Genomic DNA, 27,589 nt, shown 5'->3' with positions numbered 1-27,589 from the left:
TAAATCGATTGTAATTTTATTAAAAATTCGAATATACGACATATATACAATTTTCTAAACTAAGATTAAATAAAATAAATATAATAAAAATACAAAGTCAAATTAAGCATACATGATCGAATCATAATTGTTCATCAACATCATGAATTAATTGAACGACAATTAAAAAATCATCACACTATTATGTCTTTCTCGAGCTCAATTGTTAATATACTCGTATATATATATTTTTAAATTATAAATATTGAAAGCAATTTTTCATCCAGTTGTACTATATACACATGCGTGGAAATACGCATGGTTTTCAATAGAATATTCAAAGTGTGTGACACACTTTTGTCCTTAAACATAAATTCTACGATTATGTATTCCATGAATATAAAAATAGCAAAGGACAAAGATTACATTTTTTCTTGTGCTCGAAGGGTTTTTTTGGGAAATATTGTTTAATAAACGTGTCATATTAATATGAATAAATGAAAAGAGATTCATAAATAATAAATACACTTGGTCCCTCAAAAGGTGCACCAAAAAAATTGTGAAATATCAAAGCTTCAGTCAATAATAAATAATTACATTAGTGATACAATTTTATCATACCAAATAGGGACTTTCAATTTTAAATACGTATATCACAATGATATTTTTATAGTATAATGCGTAAAATTACAAGGCGATCGATTTTAAAAATTAATAATAATTTATTAATAGCGTCTTTATGATTTTTATATAATACATAATATTTACATGAACACAGAAATTAATTTAATTTTATATCACAACTTTCATTAAATTATTATGTATTTTTTGCTCACGTCTAATAGTTAAAAGCACTTTAATTATTTTATTAAACTGAAGTTTCATAAATGACTATTTGTAGAACGGCAGGTTTTGCGTTGTCCGGAGATGAAGTTTGCAAATCTCTGAGAACAGCTTCCATGGCAGCCTCCCATTCGAGTCTTCGCTGATTTGCAATATCTGTTGCTTTTCCAGAACCTAATTTAGGCATGCTAACCTGAAATTATAAAAAAATACAAATTAAGTATTCATAATAACATGTAAAATACTTATATTAATTGCTTAGAATTGCGGACCATTATCAATATGGTAATTTAATTAGATTAAGAATTAATTATTTTATAAGAATCCAAGCAATCTTTTGATCGTATGTCAATAGTGATATACCTAGAATTATATAATAATTATACATCATATAATAATTTCTTGGAAAATATCAAAATATCGTTTTATGGAAACGTGAACTTATTAAAATTATTTTTATTATAATAGTAACATAAGTTAAATTTTCATTTCGGTAGTAAATCTGAATTCTAAAATAATTTGCACAATTGATTTGAAGTACGGTTGCTATTAAAAAGACCTTTAATTTTAATAATTTTTGTTTGTAAAATTATTAAACAATTCCACCAAATTATTAAACGTCATTAAATTGTCCTGATAAAAAACAATAAGTATGGCAAATAAAATTAAAATCTTATTAAATTAAAAAATATAACAACAGTGTTATACCACCCTTTTTATTTTATTCGTACACAAGCTTGTATCATAAATTGAAATATATTATTTAAAGCATATTCTTGTAGTTAGTTATAGGCATAACTGTATGCATGTTATTGTAAATATATAAAAAATATTCCATTGCCAACTGTAATTTCCACTCTGTATATTTCTAATAAAGTTTTAAAATGCTCGTAAAAACTACCACAAAAAAATACCCATACTTCAAACACTCATTTATCATTCACGGTGCGGCTCCTTTTAATTTATATAGTGTAAAATTGTTGATAAATTGCATCGGGGGTGAATTAAGTCCAAAAAAATGTTAGTCTATCATAAAAAATCAGTGGCGTGCGTCACGAATGCGTAATAAATTCGCATCATAACCAACAATCCATCAAAGCGATTTAAATTTAGCGGCAACGAATATTAAAAGACCTAGGGTTACCTTCTTACCTTCGTACATACCAAAGACGAATCACGCTAGTATAATAAAAGGGCCTGAAAATTGATCGCATGGTACATATGTATTATAGCAATGAGCGCGCGACAAACTCGTTCATGTTTTGAGGCGTGAAAACGAAACCAAAATGCCTGAAAATAACCATGATTTGTATAACTAATATACATAATATATATCTTGAAATATGTACAAATATTAAAAATTAAATTAGCTCTCTTAATTACATCTACAAGAAAACATAAAAATTATATTGTGTGAGTTTTTATTTTAATTTTATTTAAAATTAAAATTATATAAAATTTATATTAGTATTTATTATAGGTTTTAAAGGTTTTAAAGGTACTAAGTATATGTTATGGGTAAATAGAATAATTTAGAATCATATAGTTTATGGAACTCTAATAAGAAATTGCTTACAAGAACATTTAACACAAAGACTTTTTGATAACGAAAATTGTGTCTAAAATGGTATAATTTTATAATGCTATCACTCAAAAATATTATCTTTATATTGACTATTATTATGTATGTATAATATAATAATAGTTACAGTAAGAGCTTTTTTGTCATATAATGCTCCGGAATGGCATTAACTGTTTGAATAAATTCACTGATAAATTTGTTTTTGGTAGAACTTGAAAATGTAATGACAGTCTTTACTCTTTTAATTAGATGACAGAAGAGTATTAAAAAAATTGTTGGCTCTTCTCTGATGTTAGGGTCTAAAAGTGGAGTTGAAAAAATTTTCAGTAGGTAATGTTATCTAGAAAATTTCAGTAATAAAATAAAAATCATTTACTGATAAAATTTACGTAAAATACCAAGCTTCGTCAAATAATAGTAGAAAGTTGCATTTATCTGCAAAATTACTTGAGGTTGAGCTGCTAAAAAATAATAGAATTTCAAGTACTCGATGGGAGTGTGAAATAATTTTGAGCCTCTTCTGTATTATTTTGAAGAAAAAATTCATGATCCTACAAAATAAATAAATTATTAATGCACTTGATGGCTTGAAAAAAAATGTTTAACGCTTAGCAAAAATCAGAATTAAGTCATGACCTACGGTTCAGCACTTTTTCTCATAAAATTTTACTTTTTTTTTAATAGTACGTTGCTCTGTGGTTACTGAGATGAAAAACTAGCAGACTAACTAAGAATTAGATAAAACTTTGGAATATATAATATTTGAATATGAACGTTTGCATTAAGTATTATACAATAAACTAATTTTTTTTAAGATAACTGAAAATATTTTTTATAATATTTGTAAACTTATGTTACATGAAGAAACAATTTTTATATTACTAAAATTTAAATTTCTCTACTAAGATTCTTAAATTTTTAAAGAAAATCCGACAAGAGCTTATATATATTTTATAATAAAAACGTGATCTATCACAGTTGAACGTAAGAATCACGTTACACCATTTTATTAACAATAGATAATAACCATATAATGCAAAATAAATATGTTCACAGTCGATACTATAATTTATTTTATCAGTGAACGTGCTCGAGAAGTAAATGGTAATTTATATAATGAATTATTTACAATAAATTGTACTGAAACTAAATGTAGAAATATAAATGATAAATCTTTAATATTACCTATGAAATAATTATTATAAAAATATGAATAAGTAATTCAAGATAAACAATGTAATATTGAGGATTACTTTAATGATTTAATCAAACAAATAGATTTAAGATTAAGTGTTACCATATGTTAACCATTGTACATGTACATTATATATGCTAATATGAAAGTTACAGAATAGGACAATAAGAGTTGTATTTAAAAAATATACTTTTTATTATATTACCACATTGATTTAATTTAAGTATTTTATAAAAATATAAGATGTAGGTACATATATTCGGTTTAAATAATAGTGTATAAAAATGCAAAATAGCAGACTTTCTAATATAAATATAGATACTTCTGTGCTCATCTCTAACTCAAATATTAAATTCAGATAAATATGTTACAACGGATGGGTCTTGTATTTATTTTCAACGGATATTACAATAACTAGTATTCATATCGAATCATAATAGGAATTAGGTAATAAAAATATATAAACATAAAATTTATAATAACTGCTATTAATCAACATTGTGGTAAGTCATAATAATTTTATTTATATACGCCATATATTTTTATGAAATACTCTATGTGAAATAATATGTGTATCTACGAGCACTGTATAATGTATAATAATCGTCGGTCTCGTTCTAAATCTCGGGCAAAGGTTGCAAAGTCAAATGGTCGTAAAAGTTTTCCGGAATATAAACCAACACGTAACATAACATACGATGCCAGCCAGAATATTCTTTTAAAATTTTAAGAAGTTCCAAATCGCAAACACTTTTATTGCTTCCTTCTGAAAATGTAGATGCAAACTATACAACACGTTTGCAACTCTAAGATATTTATTGGCAACGTTAGTGCATATTTATCTTTTCGTGGTTCAGTTTTAATTTTTAATAAATATAATATAAGCAAATCCAATCGCATATAAATTGGACATGGAATATATATTTCTGAACCGACTAATTGCAGCTTAGGGTCAAGACCATTAACGTGTACGTGTGATTCTTGCTAGAACGTGAGACATTAGTGATCGTGACCTCTTTGAATCAAAAATTACTTTCCAGTAACCCCTTTTAAAATGTGACAATTTTTTTATTTAAGATATTTAGTGTAAGATTATTGATATAATAAAAACTACATATAAACATTTATATACCTATATATTGTTAAGAAACATTGCATTTTTCTGAGCAATTTTTTTTTTAATATATACTAATTTTCTGTAGATTTATTCTTCAATGCTTATTAGGTATTAGTTTTTATATATTGCTTTTATTTTATTTGTTATTTATTAATATATAATATACTATTATATATTACATCATATATTTTTAACGCATTTAAATTTAAGTTTTGATTCTACATTATATAAATTCTCAGTAATACATTTTCTATTATAATGTTGCATATATTTACTGCTCTAGTTAATTGTTTGCATATTTTCTACATGTATTATTCCGTTACAATTAAATTAAAATACAATGCTTTACCACAAAGATAAAATAACTTTATTTAAATTAAAATATATTATTAAGAACATGTACAGTGTAATTTACGTAATATTTTGTCAAAATTTTATTAAAATTAATTTTAAAAATAGCAAAAATTCTGACAAGCATTAACTAGCAAAAATCTTACGATTAGTGATACAAGATTACAACAAAATAAATAGATTTTTTTATTTAATACGATCTAATTTGCCGAACATGAATTTTTATCGTTTTAAGTGACAAAATTTTTTAATATTATATATTGTACATATTAAAAAAATAAATCATATTAGGCTAATTCTATTATATTTTTGACAAATTTTTACGATCGACTTTATTTAACTTTTACGTACACACGGTAACTTGAAAGTAATAAAAGTCAAAAACTTTCTGAAGCGCTTTACTATGCAAATATCCTTAAGAAGCAGAAAACTTACCCTATAATATAATAGCATAAAGGCGAAAAACGTTTTGAGCTTTTAGTACACATACATTTTTCCAAATTTGCTAACGTCCGCATTATCGCGTCCCTATTCTATAATACAAATACATTTAAACCACTTATTCGGTATATTTACTGAACCTACCGTACAAACAGTCCTAATTCAAGAACACATCGGACAATAAATAACATAATATATCGAACCATTCATAAACATTTACGGCTTTATATTACGTAATAATAAACCACGCAAGAAAATACTACGCTTTCCCCAACGAAATATTTATAAGGAAGAATTTTGCTAATATTAAATTTTTAATTATTTATATACAATGTTAGTTACTGAATTCCATTTATTTTGTATATTTAATTTAATTTAATATAAACACGATTGCCCAAAAATAATCAATTAAAAACATGTTTTATATTTTACATATAAAAATTGTTTGTATCATGATTCTGTTTTTTAGACATTACCTTTTATGTCTACGCAATAACCGCATTTTCATAGATTTTAAACATTTGTATCTAAACATTATAGTATGTATACCTGTTTTACTTTACGTAAGCTCTGCATTACGCGCATTAGGCATGCGAACTAGCAATTCTGGTCCATAGATTCAAACACGTACAGTCGAGCACAACCTTTTTATTTATCGTTTATATTATCGCTGAACTTCACCGAGTATCGTTATGTGAATTGCGTTACAATTCAACGAAATAAAAATGTCGTACTAAGAACGATAAAGTGTTTCCGCAGGGAACACTATTCGATTATCTTCAACATATTCGTATATTTGATATATATTTTGCATTAGCTAAAGGTTCTATCTTGGGATTTCTCGATCGAAAATAAATATTATTGAGATATTCTAAAATAAATATAGAAAGGTGCAATAATTAAAATCAAAATATACAATAATGCACATCTTAATCATATAAATATAATAATCATCAATCACATAAAATATGACGCATTTTAAACAAACAGATTACCAATTTTCTAAGCACTCTTTTCTTATAAGGTCCTTTCAGACAAAAAATAATGAATACGCTGTTTTCTTAAAAAAATAATTTTCTTTTGCGAATAAATTATGCTACAACTTTTCCAGTCAGACAGTTTATTTATACATACAATAAAATCAACACACATAAACTTTTCAAGTAAATTACATTCTCGCTATATTCCAAATATTCTCGATTCCCAGGATTAAAACAATTATTAATGAAAATAGCAATTCTTAAAACTGAACTTTATATAGAATTAAATACATCACAATAGTCATTAATCATGCTTAAAAATTGTAACAAAATAGCATCTTCTAAATATATATTTTATTTAATTGTCTGAGTTTTGATGTCAACAACACGAAGATAAAAAGAGGGTGGCATAAAATAAATCAAATTAATGTCTTTTGACAATAACACAATCCCTTGGCAATATCGATCAGTAAACATCGAAATCGGTTTAGGAATTACTCGAAGAGTGGATTTTTATTCGATTTTGTAAATATATCGCGAGTATATCAAATTCTGAATGACGACCAAATGTCTCGTAGATGAAATGTAGTAAAAATAAAATTTAACTACATTTTTGTTTTGTAATTATATATCGTAAAAAACATTTTGTGATAACATCAACATCTGCAAAATCTCATCACACCAATATTCCAGTTATTACACAAAACCAAGTTAGTTAAAAGCCGTAAATTCCATCCGGTCGTCCTTTGCTGGAAAGTTTGGAAGCATAAAATCAATATATGTGTACCTATACATAACACTTAATTACAGTTATTCAGTGGAAGCAACACAAAAATTGCTTTGATTAAATTGCCCCTCTTGTTTTAGGTTTCATGCTGTGACTAATTTTGCGTCGAGTGTCAATCGACCTTTTTCATTTGATTACAACTGACTTTGTGGCACACACGCGAAGTTGATGGAAAAAGTTATATATTTTTTCGCTTTGCTTTTCATGAAACGAAAGCCAAGCTGACAAATTGATATTAATGTATGTGTTTGGAAATGCGATACTTTACACAAGGATTCGGTAGGGCGTAAAATCTGATGGATCTTTCGCACATCGTTATATTGATATGACAATAAAAATCACATTTGTAATAATATGATACATTGTAGCTTAAATATATTTAAATAAGTGATTTATTTTCTTAGAGAATATAGACAATATATTTTTCTTAGAAGCATCGTACTTGAAATGCCACCCGTATAATAAAACCAAGTACAATAAATTAAGCTTAAATACTACAATCATATATGGGCAACACGTTGCGAATTCTTTATTACTGTAATTTTGTGGACAGTGGAATAATATTATTTCCAACACCCATATATCATTTTAGTGAAATTTAATACACGTAGGAATAATTTATTCAGTAATTATACTGATGAAAATACCAAAAACTAAGATTTAAAATATTTTAATAAATATTACATATTTTAGAACTTTTTTATACTGTTTTTAATTTTTATTTAATATTATATTTACGAATTTTTTACACCTAATATGTACGACTTAGCTCGATTTGAATTAATCATTACAATATTCATCAGTGATATTAGGAAAATCTAGGTAAACCTAATCTGTAATAATCTGTCAGAATTAAAATTATAAAATAATCACTAATTCCAATCTCCCTGATATGATAGAAATTTAAAACCACTAGGGATCAAATTGGATTTAAACACAGGTCTCTCATGTATTAGTTATCGACTATACCACTTGTTTATGATTCTGGTAGATGTGAATTATCAGTCGAAAATAAAATAAATGTATTTGTTTGATATAGGAATCGAATATATATAGCTCTATATTTGATAAAAATATTCATATGGGATTCAAACTCATCTTTTAGGTATTAGTAACTTTAGAACTGATCTATCGTGTTGGTATATTCACTTGTAGTAGTTTATTCTTTAAAAACATTTCTAAGTAATAATATTAGTATAGAAACGAAAGAATTACATATTTAAATAGATCTACGTTATTGCATAGTCATAAATTCTTAGAAATATTTTATTTATTTACGTCTCTAATTCTATTAACAAGCAGTTTGATTTCTGCGTACTGTATCTGATTAATATTAAACATTCATTCCAGAAAATCTTCAAAGAATAACTAAAAATGCATTTTCTATCAATGTAAATATACCGATGATCAATGTAATTTTTATATCTATATGTAAATATGTTTATGCGATCTCTATGTTAATATAAATACATAGCAGAAGCCATGTGGTGTATTACCGCTACATATAATTTATTGTTTTGCCAAAAAAAATTATCTGATAGTTATTCTTAAAAATGAAATAAACTTACTCATGTTTTTTATCACATTTTTATAAAAAAAAAAATACATAAATTATTATTTAATCCTGTAGTATTTTCTGTATATATTTAGATTAATATATTAAATGTATGTAAATATGTATGTATACCCCATTTATAATATTATGAAACATATTCCCTAAACAAGTATTAACTAAGAGCTCGGGCATTATTGTATACAAGTTAGAGCGGTTAAAACTAGTAAAAACAAATATTGTACGGTAATAATTTGAAGAACACTATGTGGAGTAATAAAGGATCTGTATGTTCTTGTAAATTATATTAGCACATCAGTTTTTTATTGATTTTTTTATTTATATGCTAAATATTTAAATAAATTTAGACGGTTACTGATTCTTAACTTTTTGTTTTGGACTTCGGTAAATCGTTTTGCATTCAGTAACTCTATATATTTATTTTTTAACTAATAATTTTATTTTAACTCTAACAATGTTGATACACTTAATGAGGCAAAATCTGAGATTATGAAGTATTTCTATAATATAGTCACAAGTACAATATGACTATGAACTATTTTTTATAGTTACGAATATGGATATATGTTTTATCTGAATATCCATATAAATTAATTATAGTAGCTTTATATATTAAAATATCACACTATCCAAACGCATCTTGAAAAAATAAATACTGTTAAAAAAAATTCATCATTGCACGAAGCCTTCAAAGCGGTTAACTTTTGATTACTATTTATTTGATTATTATTTTTTTTGTTGCAAAAGAAGCCTTCAAACTGAAAATCAATCAGTGATTGTTCTTTAATGCATTCCTTAACATAACTATGATTATACAAAGGTTACTTTTACACATCATATCGCATAAGTTAGTATTACCATAATCAACTTTAATTATATTCATCTCAATACTTTTGGTTGTGCAAATTCGACCGAAAAATTCCGCAATACCTGTTGTATACGATCCAGAAATATAGGTTGCAAAACTTTCTCAGAACCGGTACGATAGTAGCGAGTCAAATTTATATTCTAGACGTCTTTGCACAACGACACGTGCCTGAAAGTTGTCCGATACAGCGATAATTTTACGAGTGTCGATTTTCATCTGGCGCGTTACGTCACAGAGTGGAAAAACAGAAACGGCGAGACTTTCGATCGACCCCTATTCGCAAACAGTTTTCCGGCGTGTGTTTGGCTTTCACGAGAAACTCAATACGTACACACGATAAAGTAGAATAACTATTTCCACATTTCCAAAAACACGTTTTGGCAACCATGCGTCGCACTTTGCAGCCTAGCCCAGAAACGAGTCACGGAATGAAACCGTAAAAAATATATTTGGGTACGCTGTTTAATAAATGCACGTGTCATTGTGCCGTATTTGTGTAACGTGTTTGAGTCTGACACGAATGTCAAGGGTTTATGTGAAAAAAATTACTAGATATCGTACATGAAGCGCGGGTGGAGTATGAATATCGGTAGGGGCATTTTAGTGCAAATCGTTCCATTTACAAACAAAGTTGATAACGTTTTCAGATCATGTTTTGCTATTGATTATTAAGCTGCAATTGTCCTTAACCCATTGCCTACCATGATCCACATTTAGGGTATAGTCCGTCCAAGATATGAACGCTCATCATCACAGTATGGGGGACCATGTGAAATTACAAGTGCAATTAATTTTTACTTTTTTAATTTAATTTGTTGAGGAAAGTGTACAATATCACTTTCTTACTTATTTTGTTTATTTATATACATATTTAACTCAAAAACATGAGAGCAGTTTTAGTATCACTCTCCAGGTTGAATATCTGTTCAATATAATACTTTTAAAAATACCGATAGAATATTACAGGAATTGTTTTATTGATTACAAAATACCACAACATGACAATAATTTATAATAAAAATATAACACATAATAATTTTTAATTAAATTTCCGACGTATGGTCACCCTACCCATAAAACAGCCCTGATTTAGTATTGTTAACGTTCTCCTATCGATGTAAACAAATTCGCGGAAAACTGTGTATGTATGAATGCATGTGTACCCTTATTTCCAACACAACGATGATGAGCGTTAACATCTTGGACGGACTATACTCGGCTTTTATTGCTCTGGTACTTGCTGATATATTGTAACTGGCAACACAGTTACGTTAATAAAAGTATATAGCAGATAACAATCACAAAGAAATCTACAATTGTTTTGTTAAATTAGAGTCAGGGCCTGTTGAGAGGGGTGGGGGAAGAGTCCGTTCTTCTTGAAAGGCCCAACTCTGGAAAAAATCATAACAAGAATATATATATATATATAATCATATGAACATAATTTGAACTACACTACCGTTGTTTGAGATGTACCTATATACTGATTTATTTCAGGTATAAGTTTCTTTAGACTCTTTTTATACATATTAAAATAAAAAGAGCGGAACATTGCCTTCAAAAGCACACACTTTCTAGATTTTTTTTATGTTAAACATTATCATTCAAGTGGACAGTGCATGGACGAATTTTCGTAAGACAATATAAATAATTTTCGTTAGTTAGTATACTCTATTTTTTCAACATATTAATCTACCGAGATGAGGCCTCTAATATCCTGAGAAGCTGCCCCTATGGCTTCCCCTCCCTTCAGATAGACCTGTCTACATATGTGTGATATCTAACCCCATATTAACCCACACGTGTATTAATGTCTATCGTGTCTGGAATATCAGAAATAGGGATAGTTATATTTACAATTCCGATCGATCATCGCAAATTAAAATATCTTAGATTTTCCTAAGCTCACGGGTAAATATCAAGGTGCTTTATTTAAACCGAGCTAGATCTTCAAGTCATTAAGCGTGATGCAATGATAATTATATGACTTTTGTTAAAATACAAGTAAAGCAATATTTCATAATAAAAATTAACCGCATTGTTGCTAATATGACGCATATATTCCAATAACTCCTATGCTCAGTAAAAACACTGCTAAGAATCTGCTTATTAATATTATCTTAGAAGGCAATTGTAAAACCACTAAGTTGTAATATATATTATTATGTAGCAATTACTTATTATAACATAAAATTAATAAAAATATATGCATGGGCAAATAGCTTAACGCCAATGTTGCCCTACACATAAAACAATACATACAATTAAAGTAAAGATACAAATTAGCATATGATATAAAATGACCCTAATCCAGTGAGTGACCTTAAGTTATATTTGGCTAACTTAAATTACGTGATCTATGTTTATCTGGTTCTTATCACAGTTATTAATCATCACGCAAATTTTATCTGTTTATTTATGTACACATTTTTCTCACAAAGTCCGCAAACAATATGGTAAAATTATTTTTCGAGAGGTTTGTTTATATTTAACGTGATATTTTAATAATAAATATATTAGAATGGTGAAAGAAAATGGCATTATTTATCAATATAGATGTATTATATTTTAATATATTTTTTTATTATAAATATAATATTACTAACTCGGACAGTTAAAATGTATCATACGATTGATTTACAATTGCACTGCTCAGTTACAGTAAAACTTTATTTATTCACAAACGGATAATCTGGTATGCGTATTTATTTCCACATGATTGTGATGTAATATTGTTTGACAATTAATATTAAAATATAAGCAATCAATATTAAAAAGAAATTAAACAAAAATAAGTAGAAAGAGCTGGGTTTGGTTAATGTATTTAGGTTAGATTTAGATTTCAACAGAAAAGTTTCATCGAGAGCTTAGAGAAGCATATTTTCGTTAGTAGAAATATATTCGGATATTATTTTATTGAAATGTCAGTGAAAATATAACTTCACTAGTAATAAACATTTACTGTAACAAATATCAACTTGTTGTTTTTAAATGCTTTAAAAGTGAATTTAACGCGTGCAAAATTGTAACGCATTAGTAGTGTTTCTTCTAGAGAAAAATTAAAAATAATTTTCAGATTTTCAATGCAATTTCATATATTAAAATTAAATTTATTCGAATGTGTATAAATTCACATTTGCATTTAGAGCAGGTAGTAATAACAGGGACAGGGATTTCTGATTATCACTTCGAAAATATTGCCAATAGTTTATGAACAACGACTGGTCTCATGTGTATTTTTTGTCATTTTATTCAAAATACGTGGGAAAATGTTATGTATCGGAAAGTGACCGTTAATTAATATGCATTATTCATTAGTCAGAAATTTAATAATATATTATATCATATAAGAATTTCAAATAAATTAATAATTATGAACGTGTATGTTTTAATATTTTTTTACCGTTCTTCGCGCTCTTTTCTATTTTAATAATTAATTTTATTATAATTAATATCCATAAATATTTACCCAAATTTTTTTAAATGAAATCGGTAGTAAGATTTTTATCCATTTTAATTTCTGATGGTGGTCATAGTTCTCGATTGCATCCACTGTTCTTGTTTGTAAAGGCTAGCACTTGCCAACTCTTCTTTGGTAATGGCTGCCCGGCTGATACTGTGCATCGAGATTTTAATATTTTCTCGTGCACATACTTGGAGTTGGTTCAGTTCATATGGGAAAATGCACACCTGTTGATGTGATTTGTGACTCTGCACTTTTCTTGTGTTTTTAATTGTATATATACATGTATTTATGTATGTACGTATATATGGTTATGTATATGTATATATTTTTTAATTATTATATATTTTATACTTATGGCCATCGTGACGCATTAGCTTAACCTGTCAGGTCCCGATTGTATTAATTTTAATAAATAAATAAATAATTCTTCCAAAAAACGCATGTGCATGTTTCTAGGCAAAAAACTGGAGTTCAATAAATATATAAATGCGTCATACTTTTTAGTGCCTTTTATTACAAACAATATTATTTTGCAGCTCTATGAGTACTATCAAATGTTCGTACCATAAATTTACTAATATTTTGAAGCGTATATTACCTATAATACACAAGTGGTTGCCATGTCCAAATCTAGTGATTTTATTAATACTGTTAATCCTTATACCTCGTAGGCGAGATGTAAAAAAACATACAGAAATGCGTAAAAAAATTAGGCTACTATGAAATATCGTTAGACAGGAACATAAATACGAAATGATTTATCTGACGGTATAAATTTGTTAACGTCAGATATTAATACATTGCCTTTCGATCTAGCTCTGTATCAATATCAGACATATTTGAAACAATGAAATAGTCTCGATAACAAATATAAATATTATGCATATCCACCTATTAAAACATGCAATGGCTTAAATGCTTTCAATAGGATTAAACTGATCTTCCGGTGATTAATTTTAAACGTGTTTTCTCGTTATATCCACTAAACTATTTATTTCAGCTGTTGGCACAAATTTCCATGATTTGAGTAATGCATATTAACTGATCTAATTAATTATGATGTATGTTGTTTTGATCGTAAAGTTTATATGAGGAAAGGTCATATGACTTACATCAATTAAATATGTCATTCAATTACCTTATAATATTACGTAATTGAAGTTATAATGGCAAAAAATAAATATAATATAGATCCGACTGCTTCATTTATATTCTAACTCTGAAACAGATGGATCAATGTCAGTAGTATATTCTTTCACATTACAAACACGTTCATGGTTTGATCAATATTTTGTATTGCGAATAATACAAGTGGAATAATAAAGACTAGAGATTTTCAAAAAACATTTCATCTTCTTGCTGTCAAATTATATTTCAAACAATCTATAGAACTAATACAGAACTTTGATATTTTGATTTATGCCTTAATAATGGTGTACCGGTATATTCCGGGAAATTCCGGCATATTTGATATACAACTTGTGTAAATTTACTTTGCGAATGGTTAATTTATAAATTACTTTTAGCTGTAGATATAAAATAAATTTTGGGATAAAACTTTAGACTTTCATGATTAAAATACGAGTATATTCTCGACTAAAAAAGTTGGGCAAAAAAACTGTTTATTGATTAATACTTTTTAATCAAATTTTAGCTATACATTTAAATGTAAGATAGCAATAGAGAGCTCATTAAGTAAGCTTTTATGTATCATTAACATTTTAGATATAGTAAAAGTACATTAACTCTTTGGTATATTTTTAAAATGACAATTTCATTGATTTTTTTATTGAAAATTATACTTCACTTTTTCATTACTTTTAATTATATAACATTCTTATATTATTTTATAAATAAGAAAAAAATACTATTCATTAGTACTATGTATTAAATAACAGCATGATAGAGTGGTATAAATCGCTAACTATTAACCTGAAAGATCTGGGTTCGAATCCTTAATGTTTTTCAATTTCTACCAGAATTAGTGATAATTATGTAATTATAATTCTGATCGATCATCGAAGATTAGGTCTACCTAAATTTCCTTAATCTCATGCTGATTAATTAAAATCGAGCAAGGTCGTACATATAAAGTATTGAATATTATGCGTTACTTCAACTCATAGAAAATATTTTTTTGAAAACATGTTTTCAACAATAGCAAAAAAATATGAGTGACGATAAATAATTATATTATTCATGCAAACGTAGTATATCGCTCATTCATGAAGAAAAATATGTAATACGCAAACATATAATGGCATGTAAATCTATGGAATTATTAACCTAACGATACTTAATTAATATGTATAGAAACTATTCCATAAAACGAGTTTATTGTTTATTATAGAAATTTTATATTTTACTATAAGTAATATAGTTATATAACAACTATATTATTATATTTATGTTAGATGACTATTAATCTAGATTGAAATTAGCTCTAAGTGGGCTAAATCAAATTTAATGACCTCTTTGTGAAAATTATCATAAAAGCAAAATAGAGCGCAAATGTCAATGACTTGTAATTGAAACATACTACTACGCATTTATTTTTTCCTTTGAATAAATTATAGGCGTTCTTACACTGTAAAATTTAATATTCCGTAAACAAATTCAGCGACAAAGACAAAAAATTCTCGGTGATCCCACAGGGACATAATTCGGTTTCGTCCTTTTTTGACAATTCCGTTTTTTAAGTTTTCACCGCACCAAAAAAATTCAATTGTATATACACACACCCAAGTGAACACTGCAGTGAAGGCCTTTTCAAAGTTTCATGCGCCAGGGAGTGCCTATGTAAATATAATACATGGGGTGGTGAGGTATCTAAAAGCCAGGATATAACTCTGGCGATAAACGCTTACCGTCTATGTAGTAAAGTGATACATAAGTCCCTCGGTAAGTGCAAAAAAATAAAACCGAGAAAGTGGACACAAAATAAGATAAGCTTATGAAGTCGTAAACTGTAATTTATTAAAATCCGAGGAACTTCTAAACGATGTGGTGTATTGCGTATAAACATATCTTAATTGGTCCGATTAAGCGTTACATATTTGAAAGCGTGACTTTTACGTGTATTTGTAAAAGCTCGCTTAATCTAAAAGCTCAAGTTTGCCTAGTCGAGCTTGAATTCGTGTTTAAATAAACTAAACTAGACACGATTCACGCCAGTAATAAATTAACAACGTATACGGATAAGGTTTCAGTTAACGTTTACTAAACTGAATCTATGTACGGTAGACGCATAAAGTATATTTTTAATAAAAATGTATGTTTTTTTTATCTAAAAATATGTCTGGTATATCTAAAAAATGAGTCCCAAGAAAGACCTTCATTGCTGTTAGAGCAAAATAGTTGAGACATCGTTAAAGCTCATCTACGATTCACAATATGTTTTGATACAGCAGTTGAAAAGTCTTGAATAAAATAGCGAATAGATGAGAATTGATTAAACTAAAAATACACCATATTTATCTTCACTGTTATAAAATGTAATGATATTAAAAATATATTTAACCACTTATTAATCTACGACATTAAATAATAATCAAAACATTAGATAAATATATCTCTAACATTAAACACAAACTATTTATATTGTTTTCTCATCGATCATATAGTAATATGATTGATAAGATTATCAACTAAAAATCTATAATATATTTTATTGCAGACAAGTATCAGACTTAGCCATAATAATGGGACACCGGACACCCTAATCTTTGTGAAAATGTAAATAAAAGCCGACTAATATTGCTTAAAGTTTATTTTTAATGTTTAGTAAGCCCACCCATAGCCATAGACACCTATCAATTAATGATTTGTGGTGGATGGAGACAATTTTCTCCATTCCATCTGCAATTATTTTCGGCAAGCTTTTCTTTTAATTTTGCCCGTAAATGCTCTGTAATATTTTGGTCTGGTGACTGTATAGAGCAGTGGTCACCAACATACGGGCCGCGGGCCGGATCCGGCCCACCAAAGATTTTCATCCGGCCCTCCAAAAATTCCCGATTTCTGCGTATAAATAATTCATATAGGATATATTATTTTTATAAAATTTTGTTATTTGGTTGTGAATTCACGGCAGCTATATTTTAATTCATCAATCAGAATTTGATTAGGTAGTAAGTAGATAGTAGACCCAAAGTAAAAAAAGTTGGATATTTGAGAAAACCAGGATACTTTCAATTATTAAAATTCTATGAGCGTAGTGCAGGCAGTATAAAAAAGGGTAGTTCAGGCAAAACATAGGCCGAATTGAAAATATTTAGTTGCATTTCAAGGGTTTGCACTGTACTCTAAGGGAATAGTGGTGATTATATGTTATGATAGTAACCCCCACAATTTTTATAAAACAGAATATGTTTATATAAACCAATTAATATTAATGTCATTGGAAAATATTTTGAGCCTTGTAATAAAATTGATGATTTTTTTATGCACGTGGATTAGCCAAAGTAATTTTTTGAAAAATTACTTTGGCTAAAAAATTTATTATAAGAGATAAACTCAGTGTACAATAGGTTATAGTGCGTCCAAGATGTTAACGCTCATCATCGTTGTGTTGGAAACAAGGGTGCGTGTACGCATGCACGCATAGATATACAGTTTTCCGCGAATTTGTTTACACCGATAGGAGAACGTTACCAGTACTAAATCAGGGCTTTTTTAAGGGTATGGTGACCATACGTTGGAAATTGAATTGAAAATTATAATATGTTACATTTTTATTTTAAATTATTGTCATGTTGTGTTATTTTGTAATCAATAAAACAATTCCTGTTATATTATATTGGTATTTTCAAAAATATTATATTGAACAGACATTCAACCTGGAGAGTGATACCAAAACTGCTCTCATGTTTTTGAGTTAAATATGTATATAAATAAATAAAATAAGTAAGAAAGTGATATTTTACATTATCTTCAACAAATTAAATTAATTGAACGTTAAATTTCACATGGTCACCCTATTATATTCTCTCACTAATACTGTAGCAATGAGCGTTCATATCTTGGATGGACTGTACTTATATATAACAACATACAATGGCAACAACGTGAAAAGGCTCTTCAAAGATTCTTTGAGTGGATAGATGAAGTTAAGCTTTTTTTTTAATTAGCAGGTCATTGAAAACTATAGTCAGATAATGTTTTTACTGATTTGTGCTCATTGAAATTTAATAAATATTAAGCTGCAAGGTGTTAACCGAACAATAATTCTCATGTTTGATTTTAATTAAGCATTTGAAGCAAAATTAGATGTATTGAATCGTATCGTAGTATCCAACAAATTAAAATATTTTCTGAATGCAAAAAAAAATTGAAGACAAATAATCAGAAAATATCAAATTAACTCAAGAATTTTCTACAGTCATTTAATTAATATTGAACGAGTTTTATTTAAGTTTCGAACAATACAGAAGGTTTGAAAAGAGAGCAAAATTTATTTATATCTAAATGTTGTGTCGGCAGATACTCTCAATTTGAAGATTTTTGAGTGGCTGAATCTTGAAAATACAGAAAAGCACTAAGTTGAATATCAATCAATCTAGAAACAAAATTCTGCCGATTTGTGAAATATATTGGAAATATTTTAAATAATCGATTATTAAATATAATTAAAAATAATGAGAACTTGAAACACAATTTCAGAAATCTTTAGCTATTTAAAAAAACTTGCGATGGCAATTTTACCAATTTCATCTTCTACATATGCTCATGATACATTTTTTTTAAATATTTTTATAAAATGTAATAGAATATATAATAGAAATAGATTGACCCATGAAACCAGTTTGGCGTACATATAACTAAAAGTGACAACATATCAACTAGATACTAAACATTTGCTATCAAATGTACAGCAAAAAATCTAATTTATAAATAATTAATATGGGTTATGTGTTTATTCTTATATCACTTTTCTAAAGCTTCAATTTTTTTTGAAATTCTAAAAAACTATTTTTTTTATTTATCTTCATTAAAAACTACTCGGCACTACAGTCAATCAATAAATAATATTTGCGAATATTTGGCACGCCCACGTAAAAAGGTTCGCCATCCCTGTTCTAGAGTAAAAATAAGCGAAAACCAATTTCTAAAGATATGTTGTTTTATGGTTCCTGGTGATAAATATATAATATTGTATTAATTTTTTTTTTTTTTTTAAGAAAACTAAATTTTTATGTGATCTTTATATAGAAGGTCCAACATTTAAATCAGCATATTCATCAGAAGCTGCATATTCAATGACAATTTTTTTTTTTAGACATATAACAAACATTAATCGGTACTGTTTTTAGAGAAGGATAGGTACGCCAAAATCTGGTTTTGTCCCGGGCGCAGCTTTTTCTTCGCACGGCTCTACATATAATCAATATAATAAACAATTAACTGCGTATTTTATAATCAAATTCTACGTATTTCATATGATAAGCGGATATATTATATATGACTTTATTTTATTTTATCATTGTTCAACACATATACTATAACTTAAGCTTCAATCATAATTCAATAACGTATTTTTTTTCTACGTAAATTATTTATTATATTGATTTCTACATTGAGACATTGTAAAACGATCACGTCATAATTTGTAATAATTTATTAAATAAACATAAGAAGAAAACCCTTTCTAAAATAAGTGAGATAATAAATAAAACATTTCTCTGTCAAGTGAAAAACAGCAGGTGTGTCGCCATTTTAAAATGATATATAAAGCCATTATATACTAAATTAATAAAATAACTCATAAAGTAACTGTTTTAAAGTATATTTATACATTTAAATATATATTTATTTTAATTCTCTATTCACGCCTTTATTTTAAGTTACTATATAATGCATATAGTGAAATTATAATATAAATCACATAAGACTGTTATTTATATAATATTAAATAATCTCTGTTTTAATGTTAATAATCAATACTAAGCAATAACATAATAATATTATATATTTTCAAGGTGTAAAACGTTAAACTAGGATCAATTGGCCTTATGCATAATTTTCTACATATTAAATTTAATGGTTCGAATCTTGACTAAAACTATTTAATTAATTAATCCGATTTATAAAATAAAATAAATGCTATTTTTATGCATTGTCTAAATGTATATACATATGTAAAAGTTTGCGGTTTACTTAAGACAATTAGTATTTGATTACTTGCGTCGAACTTAATCTTTCAGATAGGAGCGAATAATTAAATTAAGATAAGAACAGGGACGCGCTCAGAATTAATTCATTCGCACATGCGAACTCCAAAAATTTAGTTTATATTTAGCAAGGATTGTATTTTAGTTTTTTGCTAATTAATTATTATTTTATTTAGGTAAGATTTTAGTATTTTAGCCAAACGGCATTAATGTGCGCCCGCGTAAAACGTATTTTATTACAGTCGTTACACTACACTTCCATCTGCGGATTACAATTTTATTTTGCAAACAAGGTATAAAATTTTATTGTTTTAATTTCAGGCACACACTATACGACCACTTAAAGTATGTAGTACAAAAAAAGTTGTTACGTCCTTATCATCAAATATTTAAGTCACGATCAAATAATCAGAAAAAATCTTTAGCGGAAGACTTAACTTTTCACGTAGTTGTTATTTTTTTTTGTAATCGAACTAAAATTGCGTCATTTTGTATCGCGATAAAAAATAATGACCCTTTTTATAATATCTACATACATTAAGTTTCACGACTAAACTTTATTAAGGCAAAATATTCCTGTATAAGATTTTAGATAGCGATTTCGTCCGCGGCGAACGAATTGCCAAAAATACGCAATCGATTTCGTCTAAATGACCATGTATAGAATAAGTTTCGACAAAAGTTCTTATTATGCAAATACGTTCGGTGGAAATGGAGAAAATCCCTAATCGGAAAGTCGTTAGTCGGTGAGTGAAAGCTCAACCTTCGACCAGGACGAGGCTATTTGCAAAAGTGTCACGAACTAAACTTTTCAAATAACTGTAATGGTTTTGATTCGAACACACAACTATACTATAAAATTTATATGCACACGTAGCATGCAAGTTTCAAGCGATTAAAATGTATTTAAAACATGTTTTAAAGCATTAATTTCTCATTAGTGAAGTGTTTATCAGATAAAACTGTAATTGTGAATGATAAATTAAAAATTCAACATAATTTATTGTGCTAATTTCCCTTTGAATATAAATTGCTTTCTTTACTCAAATACGTAAAATTAACACTAGGAGCTTAAAAAAATCAAAAACACTACAATACCGTATTTAGCATACATACATAAAAAAATAATTCATTGTGGGGTATAATACAAAATTAGCATCTCTATCCAATACGCGAATTGTAGTGAAATCAAATTAAAGTAACTTATTTTTTTAATAAATACGTATAATGTTATTTATTATATGATCTTCGTCTATGCTACAAATTTTTCAAATAAAATAACATGAATTTTATTTTTCAGGTCATTACCCATATTCTCAATAAAAAAATCACTGTTAATTCACAAAACTATACTGCATTAATTGTATGCATAAAATTAGATATTAAAATAATTATTTTCTACAAAATGAATATGCATAATTAAATTTAATTAAGAGATATATTATTTTTAAAAATTAAGACCATCGTGGCCTAACAGGTTACCCCAATGCGCCACGATGGTCGAAAACAAATTTTAAATTTATAATACATAAAAAACGTATATATACATAAATATAACAATACTTAAACATAACAAAAAATTATAAACTATTAAAATTAAATTATACAAACTGGATCAGATCCTTGTAGCTAACATTAAAAAAGTAAATATGTAATGCCAGCGTATTAAGGAGCCGGATGGCCACAGCCATAGGCGAGTCGGATGGTGCGGATGTCTTAGCCCTAACGGCCATCAAAAGAGGTCTCGAAAATGTTCCGGAACCCAAAACTGGAATTCCTCGAGAATAGCTGGATTGTCGACAGCACCTTTTAGTAATTTGAAAAAATGCTTAGCGACATACAGCTTTCTGCGAGAACTCAGCGAATCATATCCTAACGCTCCTAAAAGAAAGGCGCTGGGATAAAAGTACGGATAATAACCAAATGTCTTTTTGTAAAGGTATCTTAAATACCTTTTTTGAATTTTTTCCATTAAAAGGGAATATTTGGCTATTCGGGGATTCCAAATTATAGATCCCGATTCAAGAATGCTACGAACTAAGGTGTCATAGAGGATGCGAATAACTGACGGATCGTCAAAGTGAAAGGCATTCCTCATAACAAAGCCGAGCATTTTGGAAGATTTATCACAGACGTCGTGTATGTGTAGAGAGAACCTCCATTTGCTCTCAAAAGTGATTCCGAGATCTTTAGTGGAAGTTTCTCTAGTAAAAATGTTACCACCGAGATGGTAGAAATAAGCTGATGGCAAACGGGATCGAGAAAATGACACAGTATGGCACTTTCCGACACTAAAGGGCAGACGGTTAATGGAAGCCCATCTCCACAGAGTCTAAATCACTTTGTAGAGAGAGAAGGAGTCCACGACAGATCGAATGCATTTATATAATTTTAAATCATCTGCGTACAGAATAAAACTTGAATTTGTAATTGCTGTATTTATGTCATTAATAAATAACACAGAGCAAAGCAGAGGTCTCAGATTGGATCCTTGAGGAACCCCCGAAGGGGTAAAGTATTATTTTGACAATCGTCCACCATAGGTTACAAACTGTCTACGATTGCTTAAATAACTCGAGAACAACCGAGTTAAATTATCTGAGCAACCGAGGTTCGACAATTTTTTTAATAATAACCTATGACAAACTATGTCAAAGGCTTTCTCAAAATCTGTATACACGACGTCTACTTGAATTCCCGCATCGAGAGAAGTTGTCACCGTTTTGGTGAGCGACAGAAGGTTAGTAACAGTGGAACGGGCAGGACGAAATCCGTGCTGTTGGTCTAACAAAACTTGCCGAAAGTGATTATAGAGATATTTATGAATAATTATTTCAAATAATTTAGCAGGAGCTGACAACACTGCGACTGGTCTATAATTCTTTATATATAATTTGTCACCCTTTTTATGAATAGGGGTGACTTTTGTGCATTTCCATAGATCAGGAAATGATGATGTTTTGAGATATAAATGCAAAATACTTTAAACGTGAAACATGAATGCAATATATTAAAGAAATAGAGAAAATTTATTAAGGTTCTTCTTGAACTTTCATATAAAATTTTAAAAATTACTAATATGGTATTTTATCTACAGATTGTGTCATAAAATGTCACTAAGTTTAAACATTTTTTTATTTAGTTAAAAATAAATCATAATAATGAATGTGAAATATTAAATTGTGTAAATAAAAACACGTAAAATGCATTAGCAAATTTTGACGTAACCCACATTTTCCATCTTAAATTTTACGTATTGTATTTTACAAAGAGTACAACCCAGCTACGACCACGTAATGCTTTACGGAATGTGATATTCCGTAAATTTCATTAAACGAGGTACGGAATTCCTTATTGAAGACAAAAATGTCTTCGATACTGTCAATTTTGTAAAAAAAAATATTTATAACTGTTTATTTATAAGTAGTAGCATTTTAAGATTCGGAAAATAATGAGTAGACAGGTGTTTTTATATTTAGTATATATATACATGTATACAATACGCAAACATCTATTGTGTTAGATATTCATAATATGTAAATAGCTTACAATAATTATATTGGCAGAGATACAAAGATTTAAATGAGCGTACTTTATTTAAGATACACGAGTTAAATTGGTATTATCTATCAAAATTAAAACCTCGACAATTATAAAATGGCGTGTAAAAATAATGCGGCAAATCAACATGATTTACTCTAAATTAGTTCCTTGTGAAAATCTAGATTATAAACACGCTTTCATAATAAAAATAAAATTTATTATATTTACTCTTATTATATGTATGTACGTATAACATACCTACATACTAAATTTGTTCATCGATATTCGATTACAAGCTTTTTGTGGAGTCTTAGCCATTTTTATTCTCAATTCAAAAGCTATTCGCATATAATATACGGAGCTTTTATTCTGATATGATCATTTGCAGAGAAAAAATATGTTGCGAAAATACGATGACGAAGCAAATGGTTTTTTGAATACATATAAATACAGAAGAGTAGTGCACAAAAAGTAAAAAGCTCGTGTTTATACTACATTGTATTAAACTTTAAAATGCTATAAAACAGTCTGGCTCTTAAGTAGTTTAATTAAAAGTTTTTCTCAATGATATGATTAATGATACACTATTTAAATTGAAATGTTATTGTGTCGAAAAGTTCAGAAAGTCCATTATTACAAAATTGATTATATCCGATTAATTAGAGCCAAATTCGACTAGGCATAAAAGCTTCGTTTTTGCCAAGTTTTTTAACTTATTTATTTGCAAGAGATCGCCAATTTAAATTTTTTGATACAACAAAACTCAAGTCGTATTCCAAATCAGTCTCTTTGCGAGAAAATCCAACGAGTCAGAGACTAAAAATAATTTTCAAAGTGCTTTAATCATAATTTCGACTGTTTATGTGTTTTTCCCTAACGATGACGGTTCTCGCCAAAGTGCTTCGAAATAAATTGCAGATGTATATGGCAAAATTGTAAAAAAAAAATTACGTGTACGTAACGTAAAATGGAAAATCTTTATCTTTAATATAATAAAATTAATCTAAAGGATATATTTATAAATTGAAATCTAATAACATACTGTTGAATAGTTCCATAAAATTTCCAATTAGTACGATAAATCACTATAATAATTTAGTCACAACTATTTTTATTTTATTTTCAACATATATATGTATTTGGATTACAAGTAGTATATTATTTTGTAAAAAATATTTTTTTTTAATCATTAAAATCATTTTTAAATGGAAATGTACTTAAGGTTATACATAATTTAAATATAAAATAAAAAATAAGATAGATAGTCACGAAAACAAATATTAATATAAAATAGTTAGACTACATTTCGTAGACAAACTGCGAGGACCCAAATTAAAGATCAATTCTAACTGACAGTTACTAAAAATATCAAATATCGGAAATCTTGCTTTTTTTGTAATAAAAAAAAACATTTTTTTGCGGTAATGAGCAAATGAGAATTATTAGAGTAATTTTACATTTTATTTTAAAATTATGAAGTTTAAAGTTGTAACTTACTTCATATGCAGATATATCCAAAAAAGTTATATTGATTAAACACAAAAAAAATATAGCGACCGAATTAGACGTAAGCGTGTTTGTCACGTGATCTGTCAATACTCTTTCTTGATGACGCCTTTGATTGTTACATCGATTGATTTATGTTTTACTTTTGCCAAAATAAAACTAGTCTAGTAAAATTATTTCTGTCACAATTTAATACATAAAAGTAATTTATATAGATTTTAATTTTGCATTTTTAGAGAAAATGGGTATCTGCTATTTATATTTTTCTATACACTTTTGAGTCATGCTTTACATACAAAATATACATATATAGTATTTTGCTGTATTCTATCCATCCAAATGCATTTGTCACATTTCCTGCACTTACCCCTTCTAATCATTTATCTTCCGCGTCAATAAATTCAACGTCTGTCTACACCACTGGTATTTTCAGAAATATATTTTTATACATTATGTATTTCAGGCGTTCCCATTTCCAGTATTTGTTTTTGTTTTTCATCAAGAACGCCGTTTGTCTTCGTCTATTATCGCATTCGTCAGTCATTCGTTTTGTGGTATTGGATCGCTATATTTTCATAAGCGAAAATCGCAACTTTCGTCGTTACTATCGTGCATGTGTAACCAATTTCGACATACTGTATAAACAATGGTACAAAAAAAGCAATAATATCGCTCCAAGAACTAATTCAATGCGTGTTTATCCTATAAATATATGTGAGAGATTTCGGTGAGATGGCAAGGCAAGTAAGCTTTGCTTCATGTGTCAAGAAAACCGCAAAGATGTAATTAAGTGAAGGTGAAACGGGGTTTGTAATGCGGCCAAGGAAACTCACTGATAGTAACGTTCGTATATTATTTAGAATATTTGTGATTGTATAAGAGATTTAAACATATTGTAATTAAATTATAATTCGCTGTAACATAACAGGCGTTAAAAATTAACTAAATACCGTGGAATTCGGATAGTATAAAAACATTTTATTTTAAGATTGATTTAGAATAAATGGGATTAAATTTTGTAGCAGTAATCTCTTTAACACGGATTTCTGAATTAATCAGCTCAACAGCGTCATTTTAAACACACTGACCTGGTTGTCTAATAATCTCTGTCACGTAATGCGGACCCAAACGGAAACGGTAGAATTGTCAAACGAGTAAAACTTTTCACCGTCATTTTTGATAGCATTTTTACTTTCGGAATATCCTTGTACTATGTAATAATTAATGTCATTGTTAATAATTGTAAATATATTTTTAATATTTCGAGTTCATCCCGCTACTTAAGGTTTCAAAGATACACTCTTTAACACCAAAAATATAAATATTTGTTAGCAATAAATTAACTTTAATCCCCAAGCTTTTTAGAGAAAAAAATTTTTAACATCCAAAGCATATTATATTTTTTCACTACAATATCTATAAAAAGCTTAAACAGTTAAGTATATATCATTCTGTCCACGCAGAGTTTTTACGTTCTTAAAAAAGGTTGTGTCAGAGCCAACACCGATTTTTTAAAGTGTGTAAATTATATTTAATAATAAAACTACATATAATATGTGTTAGGTTAGGTAAATTAAGGCTTTTCGTTAATTGAAATATTCTATAAATAAGAAATGTAAAAATATGAGTGAAAAAAATGAAAATACTGATTGTTATTTTTTTATTGCACATTCCGTGTAACGAGAAATTTAACAATATTTTGTAAAATATTTTTACGTGTGATGGGGAAGCGGAGATATTTTTGGAAATATTATTATATATTATTTTATTTTATTATAAATCAGACTTAAAGGTTTTCCCAATGCGTCATGATGGCCATTATAGAAAAAAGTTTTATTTAACATATTTTATACATACGTATACAATACATTAATTCTAACGTACACACTCGTATACATGTTATTTTAATTTAAAAGTACTGTATTGTATAATAATAAAACTTTCAAATGACAATTGTGATGCTTTTAATTTATTTCGTCTATTGTCACGTACGGTCTGCACTGGCCGGCATAAAAATAATAAAATGTTTATGGCTCTCTTAATAGGTAAGAGAGCTATAAAACAATTTAAATTTTTATGCCAGCCAGTGTGGACCATACGTGATAATAAAATAAATAAATTTTAAGCATCACAAAATCATTCGAAAGTGTTATTAATGCCAGCACTTATGGACAATTTCAATAAAAAAA

The 27,589-nt window shown here is 27.7% G+C and overlaps 1 protein-coding gene across 1 annotated transcript in view; it reads right to left on the bottom strand.

Annotated features, from left to right (window-relative positions):
* Positions 1 to 27,589, bottom strand: part of LOC148231888 (TWiK family of potassium channels protein 7) — a 48,493-nt gene continuing 20,904 nt past the window's right edge. The window contains exon 7 of the mRNA XM_088192925.1: positions 1 to 1,015. Within this exon, the coding sequence (XP_088049051.1) occupies positions 848 to 1,015 (168 nt within the window). The 3' untranslated portion in view covers positions 1 to 847. The remainder of the gene's footprint in view (positions 1,016 to 27,589) is intronic.

Source organism: Plectrocnemia conspersa, unplaced genomic scaffold (assembly GCF_051122295.1).
Source record: "Plectrocnemia conspersa isolate PC_06_02 unplaced genomic scaffold, ASM5112229v1 ptg000009l, whole genome shotgun sequence".
Lineage (NCBI taxonomy): Eukaryota > Metazoa > Arthropoda > Insecta > Trichoptera > Polycentropodidae > Plectrocnemia > Plectrocnemia conspersa.
Note: the sequence above shows the minus strand (reverse complement) of the source record. Positions and strands in the feature narration are given on the sequence as shown.